We start from the raw sequence: 18,348 nt of genomic DNA on the forward strand, positions 1-18,348 counted from the left end.
GACAAGAGAATAAACACAAAAAAAAAAAAAAAAAAAAAAAAAAAAATTACAATATGAAACACGTGAAACATTAACTGGAATCCAGCGGTCAAGTGCATTAAAAAGAATTATGTAGCGTGAAACCATTAAAATACTAATCAACACTCAGCGGCTCAGAGCGACGAACAATCATGATCAACCCGAAGGTAAAACGGAGTATCGTGTCTGCGCCACAATATATATATATATATATATATATTGTCAAATCACTACGAATCTAAACTTATGTTTTATTCGGAAACATTGTAGAGGGGGGGGGGGGGGGGGGGGGGGGGCAAAAATTAATCGGAAGGGAACGACATTTCATCCTAAGCACAAGAAGAAATCACCAGCACATATGAACAAAACTCCCTCCCCCAATATCTCCTTGGTTCACTCACAGACAACCCTCAGTGGGTCAGTTAAGAACATCATCATCATCAACAACAACAACAATAAAACCAACAACAGAAATCACAAAGAAACAACGTTCTCTCCCCAAGCACACATACGTGTGTCCAACACGTCCTTCCCTATATCTCCTTGCTTCATTTCCAACCGAGACGCAGTGGTCTGGTTTGAAAAAACGACAACTACAACAACAACAACAATCACGAGCAAGAGCATTCTCTCCCAAGCACACACACACACACACACACACAAAGAATCACCACCTATGTACAAAACGACCCCACCCCCCACCCCCACCCCATCCACCTTCCCACCTCCTACATCTCCATGATTCACTCACAACCTGGAGGACTGAGGTCTGGGTGGGATCACGAGCAACAACAACAACGACAGCGACAACATCTACTACAACAACACTCACAAATCAACAGCATTCTCTCCCAGACCCGACAAGGAATCACCACCACGTGGGTACAAAACCTCCTCCTCCTCGTTCTCCTCCTCCTCCTCCTCCACCACCACCACCCCATGGTATTTCCTGGGGTGGCTCACAGTCTGGACACGGTGGTCCGCATGGTGGTGCTGATTCTCCGGGAGGCACCCCGCGAGTCCAGGAAGGAGTCGAAGCGGGTGCGGCGGTACTCGTGCCGGTCCTTGGCGTAGCACGCGTAGCACAGGAAGCGCTTGAAGTTTCGCCGGAAGTTCTGCGAGAAGATGGAGTAGAGCACGGGGTTGGCGGCCGAGTTGATGTGGGTCATGACCATGACGAAGACGAAGAAGGTCCAGGAGTCGTGCAGGCGGGTGGGGGAGAAGGTGTTGTAGAGGAGGTGCACCTGGTGGGGGGAGTAGCTGATGGTGTAGATGATGACGCTGGACACCAGCATCTTCACCACCCCTTTACGGGCACGGATCGTCTCCACGGCTCGGTCGCTGCCCCTCTCCGCTCCTCCTCCTCCTCCTCCGCATCCTCCATTCCTCTCTCCTCCTCCTCCTCCAGATGCTGTTGCTCCTCCTCCTCCTCCTCCCCCGTTAAGCGGGGTGGTGCTGGAGGACTCTCCAGACCTCAACTGGAAGCGGGTGTGAAGTTCATCCATGCTGGAGAAGAGGCGTTTGATGACCACCGTGTACAGGATGACCTGCAAGCAGAGGAAGAAAAAAGGGGGTGTGACACTGTTTATTTCTCCCTGAATGGTCCTTGTTATGAACTTTGAGTTCTATATGTCTGTAATTCAACCACTTGCCAGCGTCTCGAGTTATTTATTTAGTAGTTAGTTAGTTAGGAGGCCCAAAACTCAGCTTATATCACAGACAGACATAAGTTTAGAGTTGGACCAACAGCAAAGTGAGCTGTATGATCAATGGTTTCTCCATTGCAATGAGAAGTCATGTACAGCTTAGTCTTTTGTGAAGGACTATGACTCTCACACTAAGAAGCAAGATTGCATTGGCTCTTGGTGCTGCAGCTTTGGGGGTTAGCTGGCCTTTGGGAATCATCCCAGCGCCGACCGTCCTAAAACTCTCCTGGCCGAGAGAGTGGGGATGTAAAAGTAATAGTCGAGACAGCAGTTGCCTCCTCTGCTCTTCTGATGGTCATAGTCGAACAGGACTGACAATCATAATTAGTTAGTTAGTCAGTTAGTTAGTTGGTTAGCTGGTTGGTTGGTTACTTAAGTACCTTGTTACTTCCAGTTCAATATAAAAAAAAAATGAATACATGAAAAAGCAAACATCCAAATAAACTCGGTCACTTTAAAATCCAGACATAGCGTTACATCACTCGTACATCAAAAAAACAACAACAACAACGCAATGACCGATGTCCATGCATAGAAAGCATACAAACATCTTCCCTGTTTTAATATGAATGAGGGGAATAAGATGGAAAATTAATGGCTTATAGCACCAAAGAAAGAAAGATAAAAATGGCGTTCCATGACCTGCATGCATACAGCTGAGATGAAAAAGGCTCAGCAAGTCGTCTGCCTGCTTTCATGGGCACTTACTGCATTGTCACAACTGTCGCTGATGTGTTCTCATTTTTAGTGCTTGTGACAGTGGCAGCGAGGGTGGTGTTGGTGTTGTGGTCACCAGTGTCAGTGTTGCTTTCAGTGGGTGCAGATTTTGATTCTAAGGCTTTCATCGCTGCAATTATTGGAGTTGATGGTGGTGGCGGCAGAGGTGGTGGCGGTGGTAGATGTGATATTGTTGTATAGACTTGTGATTTCTGTTTTTTTGTTGTTGTTGTTATATATATATATATATTGCTTCCTGGGGAAGTTGTAATATAATTTTTTTTTTTAAAGAAAGTCCAAAATTGAAAGGAAAAACAAAAGTAAACAAAACAGTGAAAAGATGGAACGCTGTGGAGAATAAGAAACTGTCCAAAAGCAAGCAACACAAAAAGGAAAAGGAAACGAAAGAAGAATGGAAAGATCAGAAAAGAAAGCAACGAAAAAAGAGAAAAAGAAAAAGAAAAAAGAAAAGAAAAGAAATAATGTCAGATCAACTTCCAGCGAAGTTTTCGTGTCCAGCACTTTAAGGCATATCATCACTGCCGCCATCTCTCTCTCTCTCTCTCTCTCTCTCTCTCTCTCTCTCACCTCTCTCCACCCTCTCTCTCCCTTTCTCCCACTTCATGTCAATGTCTGTCTACTTTAAAATGTTTTTTTTTTCTTTTTAACGCTGAATGACCTATCTCCCAACTCCCCATTGAAATGAACCCTGTGTGTTCCTTCAATAAAACATCATCATCATCATCTCTCTCTCTCTCTCTCTCTCTCTCTCTCTCTCTCTCTCTCTCTCTCTCTCTCTCTCTCTCTCTCCCTCTCTCTCTCTCTCTCTCTCTCTCTCTCTCTCTCTCTCTCTCTCTCCCTCTCTCTCTCTCTCTCTCTCTCTCCATTTTTTTTCTTTGATTTTGTTATATCATCAGTTTATTCTTTCGAACATTTTGTTGTTCACCCAGTTCAAGGTTTGGTTTTCATATGTGTGTGTGGGCAACACGTGCATTCATATGTATACAGGTCGGTGGCCTTACATTAAAACAGTTCTCAGTTCTGAGTTCTGTGTGTGTGTGTGTGTGTGTGTGTGTGTGTGTGTGTGTGTGTTATGACTTTATGTAGTTTTGTGTAGTGCGTGCTATGACATATATGTAGAACTGTGTAGTGTAGACCCTGTTTCAGGGCGGGGACTGGATGTAAAAAAGTGCGCCAGTGTTTATCTATCAGCCTTGAAAATAATGAATTTCTTCTTGTCTTGTCTTGTCTTGTCTTGTCTTGTCTTGTCACTCTCCCTCTCTCACTGTAAGTATATGAGTGTGTGTGAGAGTGCGTGTGCGGGACGGGAGGAGAGGGATACAGGGTATTCGTCTTTGAGTGTTTGTGTGTGTGCGTGCTTGTGTGCGTGTGTATTTCCGTGAGTTTTTGTTGTTGTTGTTGTTGTTTGCTTGTGTGTGTGTGTGTGTGTGTGTGTGTGTGTGTGTGTGAGGATCCGTGAAACGAAACGAAACGAATTTTTATTTCACGAGGGTAGTGGAGTAAGCACAGCTGCTTTCTTACATCCAGCCCTCAAGCTGAGTGGAGTGTGCGCGGGCGCGCGCAAGTATGCGTATGTGTGGTTGCGTTTCTTATTAGGAAGTTGTTGTTTTTTATGTACGTGAGTAAAACTTTGGTTTTTGAAACATGATCCACAACACAAATTGACGCATTACCTGCACGATGAGGGGTACAAAATAGAACAGCGCCGACTCCAACAGCTTGAAGATCAGGAAGTGACGTAGATGCGGATCCGGAAACACAATGATGCATTGCTGCCTCACTCCGGGAAAGACAGGGATGGTGGCCACACGATTGAAGAGGATTGTGGGTAGGCCGCAAAGTATGGAGGCCGGCCAGATGGCGGAAATGACGTAGAACACCTTCCGACGTGTGCAGACCACGTGAGCTTTGATAGGAAAGACGATGGCGATGAACCTGCGCAACAGACGAAGAGCAGATGATGGATCCTGAGAAACAACGGACAAAAATGATGCGAATACTACTACTACTACTACTACTACTACTACTACTACTACTAATGATAATACTAATTGCGATAACCAGAGTGAAGAAGAGAAGAGGGAGAAGGAGGAGGAGGAACGATAGGAAGAAGAAGGAGGAAAATGTAAAGTAGCAAACCAAAAATCAAGAAACATCAACAACAATAAAAACTAAGCGAGGGTGAGGGCGTGGGGGGTATAAGCCAAAACGGAAGAAAATAACATTGTAATCACGAATCTCTCTCTTTCTCTCTCTCTCCCTCTCTCTTTATGCCTCTCTCTCTCTCTCTCTCTCTCTCTCTCTCTCTCTCTCTCTCTCTCTCTCTCCCTCTCTCTCTATGCCTCTGTCACTCTCTCCCACCCACCCCCCCCTCTCTCTCTCTCCAGCAGCAGTGGCCCATGCTCACACAGTAACGAAGGTGAATCACGCGCCGAGTTCTCTCTCTCTCTCTCTCTCTCTCTCTCTCTCTCTCTCTCTCACACACACACACACACACACACACACACACACACACACACACACACACACATCTTTCGAGATGGCCAGTTATGCATCGCGATGACCAATACGCTTTTCATAATTCAGTATGTGATAGTAATGTCTCCGTCTGGCACTGTTAAATATGTATATCTTCTTTCACATCATCTTCTGCACAGGTTTGTGGGGTGCTAACGGTGACCATCCTCTCTCTCTCTCTCTCTCTCTCTCTCTCTCTCTGTTTGTCTGCCTGCCTGTCTGTCTGCCTGTGTAGTGCGTCTGTTCTCTATCTCTCTCTCATTTTTATATGATCTTCTCTCTTCTCCTATCCATTCTCTTCGCTTTCTCTCGTTCTCTTCCTCTCTTCTTCATATTTCAATTTGTTTTTTCGTGTGCTTTTCTTTTTTTTTCTCTCTCTCTCTTTTTTATAATTAAAAACCATACGGCTGGATGGAAACAAACATTCTTCTTATTGTGCTCATCTCAATACCCTGGAAAACAATTATTTGTTCTCTCTCTGTCTCTGTCTGTCTCTGTCTGTCTGTCTGTCTCTCTCTCTGTCTGTCTCTCTCTGTGTGTCTCTCTCTCTCTATCTATCTATCTATCTATCTATCTATCTCTCCTCCCGCTCTCTGCTGACTCTCTCTCTCTCTCCCATTGAAATGGTTGTTAACAACATGGACAAGGGTGTATGCTAAGTCCATTGTGTTATAACTCTCCAGAAAACGAAGCTGATTTTGTTTTTCAGTTTCCCGTCCATATCTATAACAGGGACAAACTGATTTTATTTATGGCATCAACTCAAGAAGGTGGTGGTAAGCAATTTGCCTAGTACTTATATGTAGCCTTCAAAATACGTTATGTGTTGTGGTCTTAGGTATCGGTAGCCTATTTTACTGTGTTTGATAAATTGTTGCTATGATGTTGTTCTTCTTCTGTGTTCACCATACCCCTTCACAAGGGGCCATGGCTTTTCTTGATTACATTATTGCTTTCTCTCTCTGTGTGTCTCTCTCTCTCTGTGTCTGTCTGTCTGTCTGTCTGTCTCTCTGTCTGTCTGTCTCTCTCTCTCTCTCTCTCTCTCTCAAGGACAGATTGGAAGACTAGGCAATGCCTAAAATCTTTATCCTTGAGTAATAAAGTTTTTGAATCTCTCTCTCTCTCTCTCTCTCTCTGTTGCGGGGCATACGAAATGCTTTGTTTCATCACGAATGTGGCCATTATAATTGGGTATCGAAGGTTAAAAATCTCTTATCAAAAAATGGCTTTGGGATTGTATGGCTAAGCCAGGGCATCGGATGCGAGTCTAGTTTTATCTTAGAATTTAAAGATATACTTATTTCATGTAGCAAGCAAAATTGGCATTCGGAGATAGAGAGTAATGATAAATACAGATGGTTTAATTCTTTCAAAAGCGTTTTTCAGGCAGAAAACTATTTGTCATGTGTCACAAATAAGTGGCACAGAGATAACCTTATCAGATTTCGTCTCCGAGTTAGTGGTCTAAAAAGTTGTAAAAGATGGTTCTTCGCTGATAAGGAAAATCTGTCAGATGTTAATTGTCCATCATGTGGAGACGGATTGGAAGAAGAAGTTCACTTTTTTTTTCCATTGTACTACTTACAGTGACATTTGGGGGAAAAAAACTGTTCAAAACTGGACTCGTTTGCCGGTGTTCCTGATCAAAACAGTGTGGCAAACATTCTTTCATGTAACAACGAACTTTTTCTAACCCGCTAATTCATTGCAAAAGCAAACGTGCGTGTGTGTGTGAGGGGGTGGGGAGGGGGGTGGGTTGTTTATGTATCACGTTTCATGCTGACCTAGGGAAGGTTCTCCAGACCTGACCAACATGTTGGTTTTGTTCTTCGGTCGAGCGACTGGTGCAGTGGCTGAATGTTCAGGGCGATACATTGTCGCCCGACTTTCCTGAGGCCGATCCCCGGATCTGATGCGCTTGTTGGGCAAAGGGTGGAGATTTTTCCCATCTCCCAGGTCAACAGATGTGCAGACCTGCTAGTGCCGGAACCGCCTTCGTGTGTATACACTTGCAGAACATCAAAAACGCACGTTAAAGATTCTGTAATCCATGTCATCGTTCGGTGAGTTATGGAAACAATGACATACCTAGCATACCCCCCAAAAAACGGAGTATGGCTGCCTACATGGCAGGGTAAAAACGGTCATACACGTAACAGCCCACAAGTACATACAAGTGAATGTGGAAGTCGCAGCACACGAACAAAGACGAAAGATGGTAGGCATCTGCTCAGTTTCAAACAGATATGGCATGGCATACTTTTACACCTTCCTCAAACTCCTTGAGATCAATCAATCAATCAATCAATCAAATCAAAAACACTTTATTAATCCACATAGAAATTAAGTTGTGCAATCACAGGCTCATTGTAAACACTGGCATAAAATCATGCGCAACATAAGAAGAGATTAAAACTAGTCAAATAAGAATTCCCAATAGCTGACGATATACTAACCCCCCCCACCCCCCCACACACACATACTCATGTTAAGACAATAAAAAAAATCAAAAAAAAATCTCACAAGATGTCAGTATAATTTAAGTGCTTTATAAGAAAAATAATAAAAAAAAAACCTTCGCACCAAGTGTTCTCAAAACATGTTGAAAAGGTGGTATTTTTCTCCAACACACTGCAGCTAAGGGACTCCATTTTAGGGGTTACTCCAAAGTGGTTTTTGATGTCCAGAAGAATCTTCAACACTTCCATAGACATGTGAATATACAAAAGGTCAAAAACGTGAAATCACATTCATACTTCCGTTTCGATGTTTTGTTGTTTTTTTTGTTTTGTTTTTGTTTGTTTGTTTGTTTTTGTTGTTTTTTTTTTGTTTTTTTTTTACAAAAGCGAAGCGGGGAAGAAAGAACACAAAATAAAATTATTTAAAAAAATCACGGGTGTCAAAAAAGTTCACGTCTTTTACGGGAATGAATATGAACAGTTTTATGCACTGACAAATTCTTTTCTGTTCCATGAATCTGGAATTTAGAATCGCAAGTAGGGCATCCTTATTTCTTTTCTTCTTTTTTTTCCATTCAGTCTTCCTTTCTTTCCATCTTTCTTTAGCTTCGTTTCGTGTGTGTGTGTGTGTGTGTGTGTGTGTGTGTGTGTGTGTGTGTGTGTGTGTGTGTGTGTGTGTGTGTGTGTGTGTGTGTGTGTGTGTGTGTGTGCTGACGTTAATGGCGTAAGCGTGAGATTTGACACCCCGTGGAAATGACGACCCCAGATTCCATCTCCATCATGCAAAATTCATTCACATGTTTCTGAATGGTGAGAGAGACCATTTGCACCCAATCTGCGCGAGGCTATCATATGTTGCTGTTGTTGTTATCATTATTATTATTTATTTCTATTTCTTACATTTATTCTTGAAACACACAAAGATAGAAACATACAAAAACAAAAACGGAATCATTTGGGGGTGAAAATGCAAAATCTATATTTTTATGGCTGTTGAAATAAAATAACAACAACAACCAGAGAAACAAACAGGCACAAAACAAGAAACTGATGGATGATCCATGTACGGACAAATACAACATATAAAAGCAATACGGGTTTGTCAATATAACATGAAATGGCCACAGAGCTATGTTCAAACCGACAGCGAAAACTGATGGAAAGTCTATGTATGGATGAAACAACACATACAGGCAATACAGATCACACAATATGACATGGAGAGATTACAAGGTGAACCCGACAGCTCATAAATCAGAAGCAAAGACAGAGAAACAGAAAGTAAATGAAAGAAAGATAGAAAGAAAGAAGACAAGAAAGGGAAAAAAAAGAGCACAGGTAATTCGTACGTATAATGAAAGAAAGACAAACAGACAGACAAATAGAAAGAACAAAAAAAGACAGAAAAATGGAAGATGAAAGAAAGACAGATAGAAACAAAGACAAAAAAATGGAAGATGAAAGAAAGACAGATAGAAACAAAGACAGAATGAATGGAAGATGAAAGAAAGACAGATAGAAACAAAGACAGAATGAATGAAAGGGGGTTAAAGACCGAGACAAGAAGAAGAACACTAAATGGATGGACATGTGAAGCCATATCCTGAAGCAACCTCCAGAAAACAAAGAAAGAAAGAGAGGAAGTAAACGAAAAAAGAAAAAGAAAAAATCGAAAGCAAAAAAAACAACAACAAACAAACAAACAAACAAAAAACTACAACAACAACAAAAAAAACAAAAAAAAAAAAAAAAGATAGAAAAGAATGAGGTTAACTGGATTGATGCACTACATGTGAAAGGCCAAAGAAATAAGTAAATGAGTATGTAAATATGTAAGAACAGGAAAAAGAAAGAAAGGTGTAATTTACGAAAAGAAGAAACAGAGAAAAAAGAGAGAGAAAAAAAAGAACAAACATGCAAAGACAAAAAACAAAAGATAGGGAAAAAAGGAAAGAAAAAAGAGAGGAGGAGGGGGGGCGGGGGGGGGAGCCCCAAACAAGAACAAAAAGATAAAGACAGAAACAAACGAAAATATACAGTCAAACAGATATGTGCAACCCGAATTCAGTAAAGCCACTACACATGCCAGCCCACATTCTGACCTATTTCACACACACACACACACACACACGCGCGCGCGCGCGCGCGCGCACGCACACACACACACACACACACACACACACACACGCACACACGCACGCACGCATACACACATACATACAGTATGAAAATGGAGGAGGAGGAGGAGGAACGGGGCAACAACAAAACGAAACAAAGACAGAAAGACAAAGAAAGTAACAAGCAAACAAACAAAGAAAGACAAAGAAAGTAACAAACAAACAAACAATCACCAAAGCTTGTCTGTTATTCTTTTAACCCACACACAATCGAGCGCGAGCGAGTTAGTTCTGCTGACAGTTGACCTGCATAGTTTTCATGGAGACAACATAATGTCCTTGGGGGAACCGGGCGGTTTTTCCCACGGAAACTCCCAACAACCTGTCAAACGTCCATTCTGTCCGTGCGGCGGCTCCTGATGGGGCAACACGCCTTATTAAGTAAAGCACCCATGCGCCAATTATCGGGCAAAGCATGGAAGCGGGGGAATCCTTCACCTTCCCTCCACCACTCCCACCTCACCCCCCCCCCCGCCCCCCCCCCCACCCCCCTCAAATAAAAGCACAAGTAACTGTCCAGTTCAGCTTGCTTTGTCTTCAGCAAAGAGGACAATGAAGGAGAAGTTTTTTGTCATGCCCCCTCCGTCTCAAATAACGGTGATTAAAAGAGTATTCTTTTTTTTCATATCTGAATACTAAATTTGAATATATATATATATATATATATATATATATATATATATATATATAAAAGAATAAAACAACAATGACAATGATATTAGTAATGATACCACCACCACCACTACCACTACTACTACTACTACTACTACTGCTGCTGCTGCTGCTGCTGCTGCTGCTGCTGCTGCTACTACTACTACTGATGGTGATGATGACGATGATGATGATGATGATCATAAAAATAATAGTAATAAATGAAAATGTGGAGTGATGGCCTAGAGGTAACGCGTCCGCCTAGGAAGCGAGGGAATCTGAGCGCGCTGGTTCGAATCACGGCTCAGTCGCCAATATTTTCTCTCCCACTCCCCCCCCCCCTTCCCCCACTAGACCTTGAGTGGTGGTCTGGACGCTAGTCATTCGGATGAGACGATAAACCGAGGTCCCGTGTGCAGCATGCACTTAGCGCACGTTAAAGAACCCACGGCAACAAAAGGGTTGTCCCTGGCAAAATTCAGTAGAAAAATCCACTTCAATATGAGAAAACAAATAAAACTGCACGCTGGAAAAAAAAAATATGGCGCTCTCAGTGCAGCGACGCGCTCTCCCTGGGGAGAACAGCCCGAATTTTACACGCAAAAATCTGTTCTGGTAAAAAAAAGAGAAATACAAATATATTAATACTAATACTAATAATAATGATCCCACTACTACTACTACTACTACTACTACTAATGATAATAATAATGATAATACTAACAATGCTAATAATGCTAACAATAACGTGAAGGAAGAGGGGAGGAGCGAGTTATATGGTGATACACAGGATTGACGGAGAGTACGATCAAAGATAGATATAAACAATGGTATTGGAATGGGAGGGGGGTGGGGAAACAAACAAACAAAAAAAAACATAACAAAGAAACGTCAGAGTTTCCAGTGACTGTAGATGTCACCAAGGAGGTAATTGTTTCATTCCGGCATGTTTTCTCAAGGCAATTTTTTTTTTTTTAATGTTGTTTGGGGATTTTCCGGAAATTAGGCGGAAGTGTCGGATTCGGTCCAGAGGCCAATCGATTAGACGTTTTATGGTAATCCAGGTTGGCATCTGGGTTACACATGGCGTTGATGATGCACTGGGTTTGTGTTCTTTCTTTCTCTAATTTGACGTCGATTCACTTTGAGTGATATTAGACGCTGGGTTTGTGTGTGTGTGTGTGTGTGTGTGTGTGTGTGTGTGTTGTGGAGTGTTCTCTCTCTCTCTCTTCTGTCTCTCTCTCTCTTCTCTCTCTCTCTTCTCTCTCTCTCTTCTCTCTCTCTGTGTCTTCTCTCTCTGTTTTCTCTCTGTCTTCTCTCTCTCTCTCTCTTCTCTCTCTCTCTTCTCTCTCTCTTCTCTCTCTCTCTTTTCTCTCGCTCTTCTCTCTCTCTCTCTCTCTCTCTCTCTCTGCCTCTCTTTCCCACCTCTTTCTAATCCATTCACCTTCTCTTCTTCTCTGTCTTCACCTCTCTCTTCTCCCACCCATCCCGTCTACCCCCGCCCTCTTCCCCCTCTCTCTCTGCCCTTTCCTCTCTCTCTTTCGAACTCCCCCTTCTCCCTCCTGCCCCCCACCTCTTCTCTTTCCCCACTCTCACCCCTTGCCGCCCTCTTTGTTCTTCCCCCTCTCTCTCTCTCTCTCTTGACTATCTCCCTCTCTTTCTTCCTCCCTCTCTCTCCTCCCCCTCTCTCTCCCCCTCTCTCTACTCTCCTCTCCCTCTCTCTCCTGACTCTCTCTCCCTACTCTATCCCGCTGTTTCCCCCCCTCTCTCTCTCCTGACTCTCCCTCTCTCTCCCCCCTCTATCTCCTGACTCTCTCCCTCTCTCTCCTCTCCCCTCTCTGCTGACTTTCCCTCTCTCTCCCCCCTCTCTCTCCCCTCCCTCTCTCCCCCCCCCCCATCTCTCTCTCTCCTCCCCTCTCTCTCCTCTCTCTCCTCCCCCTCTCTCTCCTGACTCTCTCCCTCTCTCTCTCCTCCCCCTCTCTCTCCTGACTCTCTCCCTCTCTCTCTCTCCTCCCCCTCTCTCTCCTTCCCCTCTCTCTCCTGACTCACTCCCTCTCTCCTCCCCCCTCTCTCTCCTCTCTCTCCTCCCCCCTCTCTCTCCTGACTCCCTCCCTCTCTCCTCCCCCCTCTCTCTCCTCTCTCCCTCTTTCTCCTCCCCCTCTCTCTCTCCCGCTGTGTCTTCCCCCTCTCTTCCTTGAAGACTGTGAGAAGTGTGAATGCAAATATCTGTGGAATGAACGGGAAGTTGTATGGTTTTATTCAACGTGGTGCTATGAACATGGCGCTTACGTCACTAAACAATTTATCTGTCTCTGTCTCTCTCTGTCTCTGTCTCTGTCTCTCTCTCTTCATCTCTGTTTCTGTCTCTCTGTCTGTCTGTCTATCTCTGACTGTCTCTGTCCCTCCCTCTGTCTCTCTTTCTCTGCTGTCTCTCATTGTCTCTCTGTCTCTGTCTGTCTGTCTGTCTGTCTGTCTGTCTCTCTCTCCAGCTCTTTTTCGCCTCTTCAAATTCTGGAAACTATTCCTTTGCTGATCAGTTTGCTTGGAAACCAAACGAGAAAAAAGTTTAAAAAATAGCAATAACAGTAATAAAATGTCTTTATTGTCCGGTTCATAACCAGACAATTCTCTTTGATGACTTCAACTGCACTTACAGCATGATGACATCACACGTATAAAAGAGACATCATCAGAAGCCACAAGTAGAAAATCGGCGGAAAACGTTTGTTTTGGATACATAAATGACGGACGCAATAGCCGAGTGGTTAAAGCGTTGGACTGTCAATCTGAGGGTCCCGGGTTCGAATCACGGTGACGGCGCCTGGTGGGTAAAGGGTGGAGATTTTTACGATCTCCCAGGTCAACATATGTGCAGACCTGCTAGTGCCTGAACCCCCTTCGTGTGTATATGCAAGCAGAAGATCAAATACGCACGTTAAAGATCCTGTAATCCATGCCAGCGTTCGGTGGGTTATGGAAACAAGAACATACCCAGCATGCACACCCCCGAAAACGGAGTATGGCTGCCTACATGGCGGGGTAAAAACGGTCATACACGTAAAAGCCCACTCGTGTGCATACGAGTGAACGCAGAAGAAGGAGAAGAAGAAGGATACATAAAGAACAAGAATTGTTTGCACGATTATTCTCATACTCTCACGCACACAAGCACAGAGAAAGCAAGAGCGAGAGTAAGAGCGAGTGAGATAGATAGACAGACAGACAGAAAGCAAACAGAGATAGAGGCGAAAAAGAGAAAGAGACATACAGCGAGACAGAGAAGAAAGAACAAGTAAAAGTAAGGACAATTCGCAGCAGTAATGTCCGAACGTACATGTGAACCTTGCTGCCTGCGTTTGCAAATACAGACAAATGAGGGGTGTTTACCATACAATCTGGAAACAGTTTTGTGCAATCGATGAATGACAACAACGGATAAGACAGCAGCAGTTACAGCAAGACAACAGGAAGAGGAAGGAGGAAGAGGGGAACTATGGAAAGGAAGAGGAGGAGATAGTGGAGGAGGAGGAGGAAGAGGAGGAGATAGTGGAGGAGGAGAAAATAGTGGAGGAGGAGAAAATAGTGGAGGAGGAGGAGGAAGAGGAGGAGATAGTGGAGGAGGAGGAGGAAGAGGAGGAGATAGTGGAGGAGGAGGAGGAAATAGTGGAGGAGGAGATAGTAGTGGAGGAGGAGGAGGAGGAAGAGGAGGAGATAGTGGAGGAGGAGGAGGGGGGCAACAAAAGGAGTAAAAGAATGAGGATCAGGAGGAAGAGAAGGAGGAGGAGGAGGAAGAGGAAGAAGAGGAGATAGAGGAGGAGGAAGAGGAACAGATAGAGGAGGAAGAGGAGGAGATAGAGGAGGAGGAAGAGGAGGAGATAGAGGAGGAGGAGGAAGAGGAGGAGGAGGAGGAGGAGGAAGAAGAGGAAGAGGAGGTAGAGGAGGAAGAAGAGGAAGAGGAGGAGGAGGAAGAGGAGGAGACAGGGGAGGAGACAGAGGAGGAGGAGGAAGACGAGAAGGAGGAGGAGGAGGAGGAAGAGGAAGAAGAGATAGAGGAGGAGGAAGAGGAGGAGATAGAGGAGGAGGAAGAGGAGGAGATAGAAGAGGAGGAGAAGGACGAGGAGGAAGAGGAGATAGAGAAGGAGGCGGAAGAGGCTGAGGAGGAGATAGAGGAGGAGGAGGATGAAGTGAAGGAGGAAGTAGAAAGAGGAAGAGGACACAGTGAAAGAAAAGAGGATGTCAACAAAATACTTGAAATTTTCCTCGTCGGCAGCTTGACAAGACAAAATACTGTCCTGGTTTAAAGAAGAATGTGTGTGTGTGTGTGTGTGTGTGTGTGTGTGTGTGTGTGTGTGTGTGTGTGTGTGTGTGTGTGTGTGTGTGTGTGTGTGTGTGAACTGTATCTTTCTTCTTCTTCTTCTTCTTCTTCTTCTTCTTCTTCTTCTTCTTTTCTTTTCTTTTTTTCTTTATTTTTTTCTCTCGTCTTCTCTTTATCACTGCCTTTCTTTTTTTCCTTTCATTTCTTTTCTCTGTTTCTTTCTTTCTTCCCTACTCCCTCTCTCTTTTTTTCTGTCTTTTTCTCTTTCCTTTCTTCGTTTTCTTCTTTCACGATCTCACATTTCTTTTTCAAAGAAATAAAAGGGCGTGGTAAAACACAATTAAATATAAAGTAAATATAAACCATAAAGTAAAATGAAAAAGATGTCTTAAAAAATGTAGAATCAAATAAAAGTCAGTCCAATTGAACCTTCGGTGACGAGAGGGGGAGGCTAATTGGCGCTTGTTCCAGAAGCAGGACTGTCAATATGGCTTCCGTTCCCGAAATGCTGCGCGCGCAATCCGGGGCAGAGCGCCCGAGATGTGGATGGGATGGGGGGTGTCATTGAAGTCCGTTGACGATATTATCGTTGTTTTGCTTTGTTTCGTTGGTTTATTTTATTTGTTTGTTGGTTTTTGACGATACTATTAAAGACGACTGGAAGCATGTTGTAAAGGAGGGCCTGAAAAATCAGGTTAAGGTCAACGACTCTCTCTCTCTCTCTGTCTCTGTCTCTGTCTCTGTCTCTCTCTCTCTCTCTCTCTCTCTCCTTTGTCTACAGCCCAGACCCCATCTGCATCATTTTCACGCGGCCTACGTACATTGATAGACCTACAGAGAAGAGAGAACAAATAAACAGATAAAATAATGGCACATGCAAACGAAAAGAAAACGAGGATAATAAGAACAGCAATAACGAGATCAGATGATAAAGGAAAACAGACAGAGGGGGAAGCGGGGAGAGAAGTTCAAGAGGCTCAGCACTGCAACATTGTTCACAGCACCACTAAGAAGACGATGGGGAAAGGAATGAGAAGAAGGAGAAAGAAGTTCTAGAGGCTCAGCACCGCAACATTGTTCACAGCACCACTAAGAAGACGATGGGGAAAGGAATGAGAAGAAGAAGAAAGAAGTTCAAGAGGCTCAGCACCGCAACATTGTTCACAACACCACCAAAAAGACGATGGGAAAGGGAATGAGAAGAAGAAGAAAGAAGTTCCAGAGGCTCAGCACCGCAACATTGTTCACAACACTACCAAAAAGACGATGGGAAAGGGAATGAGAAGAAGAAGAAAGAAGTTCCAGAGGCTCAGCACCGCAACATTATTATTATTATCGATGGGAAAGGGAATGAGAAGAAGGAGAAAGAAGTTCAAGAGGCTCAGCAACGCAACATTGTTCACAACACTACCAAAAAGACGATGGGAAAGGGAATGAGAAGAAGGAGAAAGAAGTTCAAGAGGCTCAGCACCGCAACATTATTATTATTATCGATGGGAAAGGAATGAGAAGAAGGAGAAAGAAGTTCCAGAGGCTCAGCACCGCAACATTGTTCACAACACTACCAAAAAGACGATGGGAAAGGGAATGAGAAGAAGAAGAAAGAAGTTCCAGAGGCTCAGCACCGCAACATTGTTCACAACACCACCAAAAAGACGATGGGAAAGGAATGAGAAGAAGGAGAAAGAAGTTCAAGAGGCTCAGCACCGCAACATTGTTACGATGGGAAAGGGAATGAGAAGAAGGGGAGAGAAGGAGAGCAAGAATGCCGCCGCCACTGAGAAGGAACTGAGTTATAGAAAGAAGAAGAGCAGCAACAACAACAACAACAACAACAACAACAACAGGCAGAAGAAGATGATGATGAACAACAACAACAACGACGACGACAATAACAAGGGGAACAAGTAGAAGACGAAGAAGAAGAACAAATGCAATAACAAGAACAAGAAACAGAATCTCTCCATTCTATATTATCTATATTTTCAAGAAATCACGCAACAGAATCTACAGGTGACACGCAAATGTAAATTTGGCGCTCGGGAAAAGAACATCAAATCATCATTATTCATGGGAGTGCCAATTTTCTTCAACTGATATTTCTTTTGTGGTTTTAAAAGAGTGACGATAAATAGATAAGGTTTCATAGGAATGCCAATTCCCCAGTTCGTTCTTGTGGAGAATTAGAACGTATTTTGAAAGTGAATTATTGTAACTGTGACATCTTGTCAACTAAGAATTCAATAATTTCATTTGTCGGTTCTGAAATGACAGATATAATATTACATTAAATTTTATTATTATTGCTTCGATAATTATAAAGTCAAACTAAATCAACAAGTGTAAAATTGAATCAACAACAACAAAAAACACCCAACATTAATGTATTTATTGATGGTTAACAGTTCAATTATAACATGGAGAAATACTGATTTTGCTTCTGTTGAAAACGCAATGTTATATCATCTCCAGCAAATAAATTTGGCATGCCCATCTGACTCTTCGGTCTGATACTTTGGTCTGTTTTTTGTCCTCCTGTAAGGTCAAAAAATTTTAAACAAAAGGTAGGCTGTGCCGCATGTGCGCGCGCACACGCGCGTGCGCATATGCGCAAAGAAAGAATTAAAAAACGGTAGATCGACATATATATATATATGGAGAGACAGACAGACAAAAATAACAAAAGAACTGCAAGAAAGAAAGCTCTTTAGGCAATCATAAAACAAACTCTATGAACAAATCTACCAGAAAGCCAAGAACTTTGTTACCTTTCTTGTGCACAAAGCGAAGACTCTGTTTTTCAACACCAAGATCTCCGAAGCTAAATAAAGCAAAGAACTATACTGCATTACAAATAAGCTATGTGGCAGAACAAAATCTTCTTTGCTTCCTTCTATCTATCCATTTTCATTACTGCCCAGTGTCTTTTCAGATTTTTTCTGCTAAAAAATTGTTAACCTCAGGAATGAACTGGATTCACAGTCACTTGTGTCACATACCTTGGGAAAAGAATTTCAAGGTGTTCATTTTGTTGCTTTCATACCTGTTTCAGAGACAGATGTACTTAGTGTGTTGAAAAAGTCTGCTCCAAAAACATGTGACCTGGACCCCCTTCCCACACCACTACTGTATGAGTGTTTGGGTGTTGTTTTGCCTGCACTTAACATTATAAATGATTCTTTAATTTCTGGTGTCTTCCCAGATGTATACAAAACTGCACTTGTTAAACCCCTGCTAAAGAAAGCCACTCCAGATCATAATGACCTCAAAAGTTTTCGCCCTGCAGCCAACCTTGCTTTTGTGTCCAAAATTATTGAAAAATTTGTTTATCTCCTAACTTTCAGACCATTTAGCATTAAACAACCTGTTCTATCCAGTCAGCATGTAGATCTGCCCATAGCACTGAAACTGCTTTGTTGAAAGTAGTTAATGACCCGTTACTGTCTGTTGATGAATGTAAACTATCTGTGTTATCTTTATTCGATCTGTCGGCTGTGTTTGACACAATAGATCACAGTATACTCCTTTCCAGAACTGAACATGTTTTGGGGATTCACTCAACAGTTCTGAGTTCTATCCAACCGCTTCCAGATTGTCTCTGTTAGTAACTTTAAGTTTGATCCAACCCTGATCTCCTATGGCGTGCCACAAGGCTCTGTCCTGTACCCCGTTCTGTTCGTTCTGTACACTGCTCCTCTTTATGATGTCATTTCTGGCCATTCTGTTCTTCGCTACTCTTTTGCTGATAATACTCAGCTACAAAAGTC

The 18,348-nt window shown here is 43.1% G+C and overlaps 1 protein-coding gene across 1 annotated transcript in view; it reads right to left on the reverse strand.

Moving 5' to 3' along the window:
- Positions 1–977: 977 nt before the first annotated feature.
- The window catches only part of LOC143281861 (neuropeptide receptor 15-like), a 178,954-nt gene continuing 161,583 nt past the window's right edge, over positions 978–18,348 (reverse strand). Inside the window, exons 2-4 of the mRNA XM_076587113.1 lie at positions 4,136–4,397; positions 1,475–1,565; positions 978–1,375 (exon numbers count right to left, since the gene is read on the reverse strand). Coding sequence (XP_076443228.1) covers positions 978–1,375; positions 1,475–1,565; positions 4,136–4,397 — 751 coding nt within the window. The remainder of the gene's footprint in view (positions 1,376–1,474; positions 1,566–4,135; positions 4,398–18,348) is intronic.

This window comes from Babylonia areolata, chromosome 5 (assembly GCF_041734735.1).
Source record: "Babylonia areolata isolate BAREFJ2019XMU chromosome 5, ASM4173473v1, whole genome shotgun sequence".
NCBI classification, from domain to species: domain Eukaryota; kingdom Metazoa; phylum Mollusca; class Gastropoda; order Neogastropoda; family Buccinidae; genus Babylonia; species Babylonia areolata.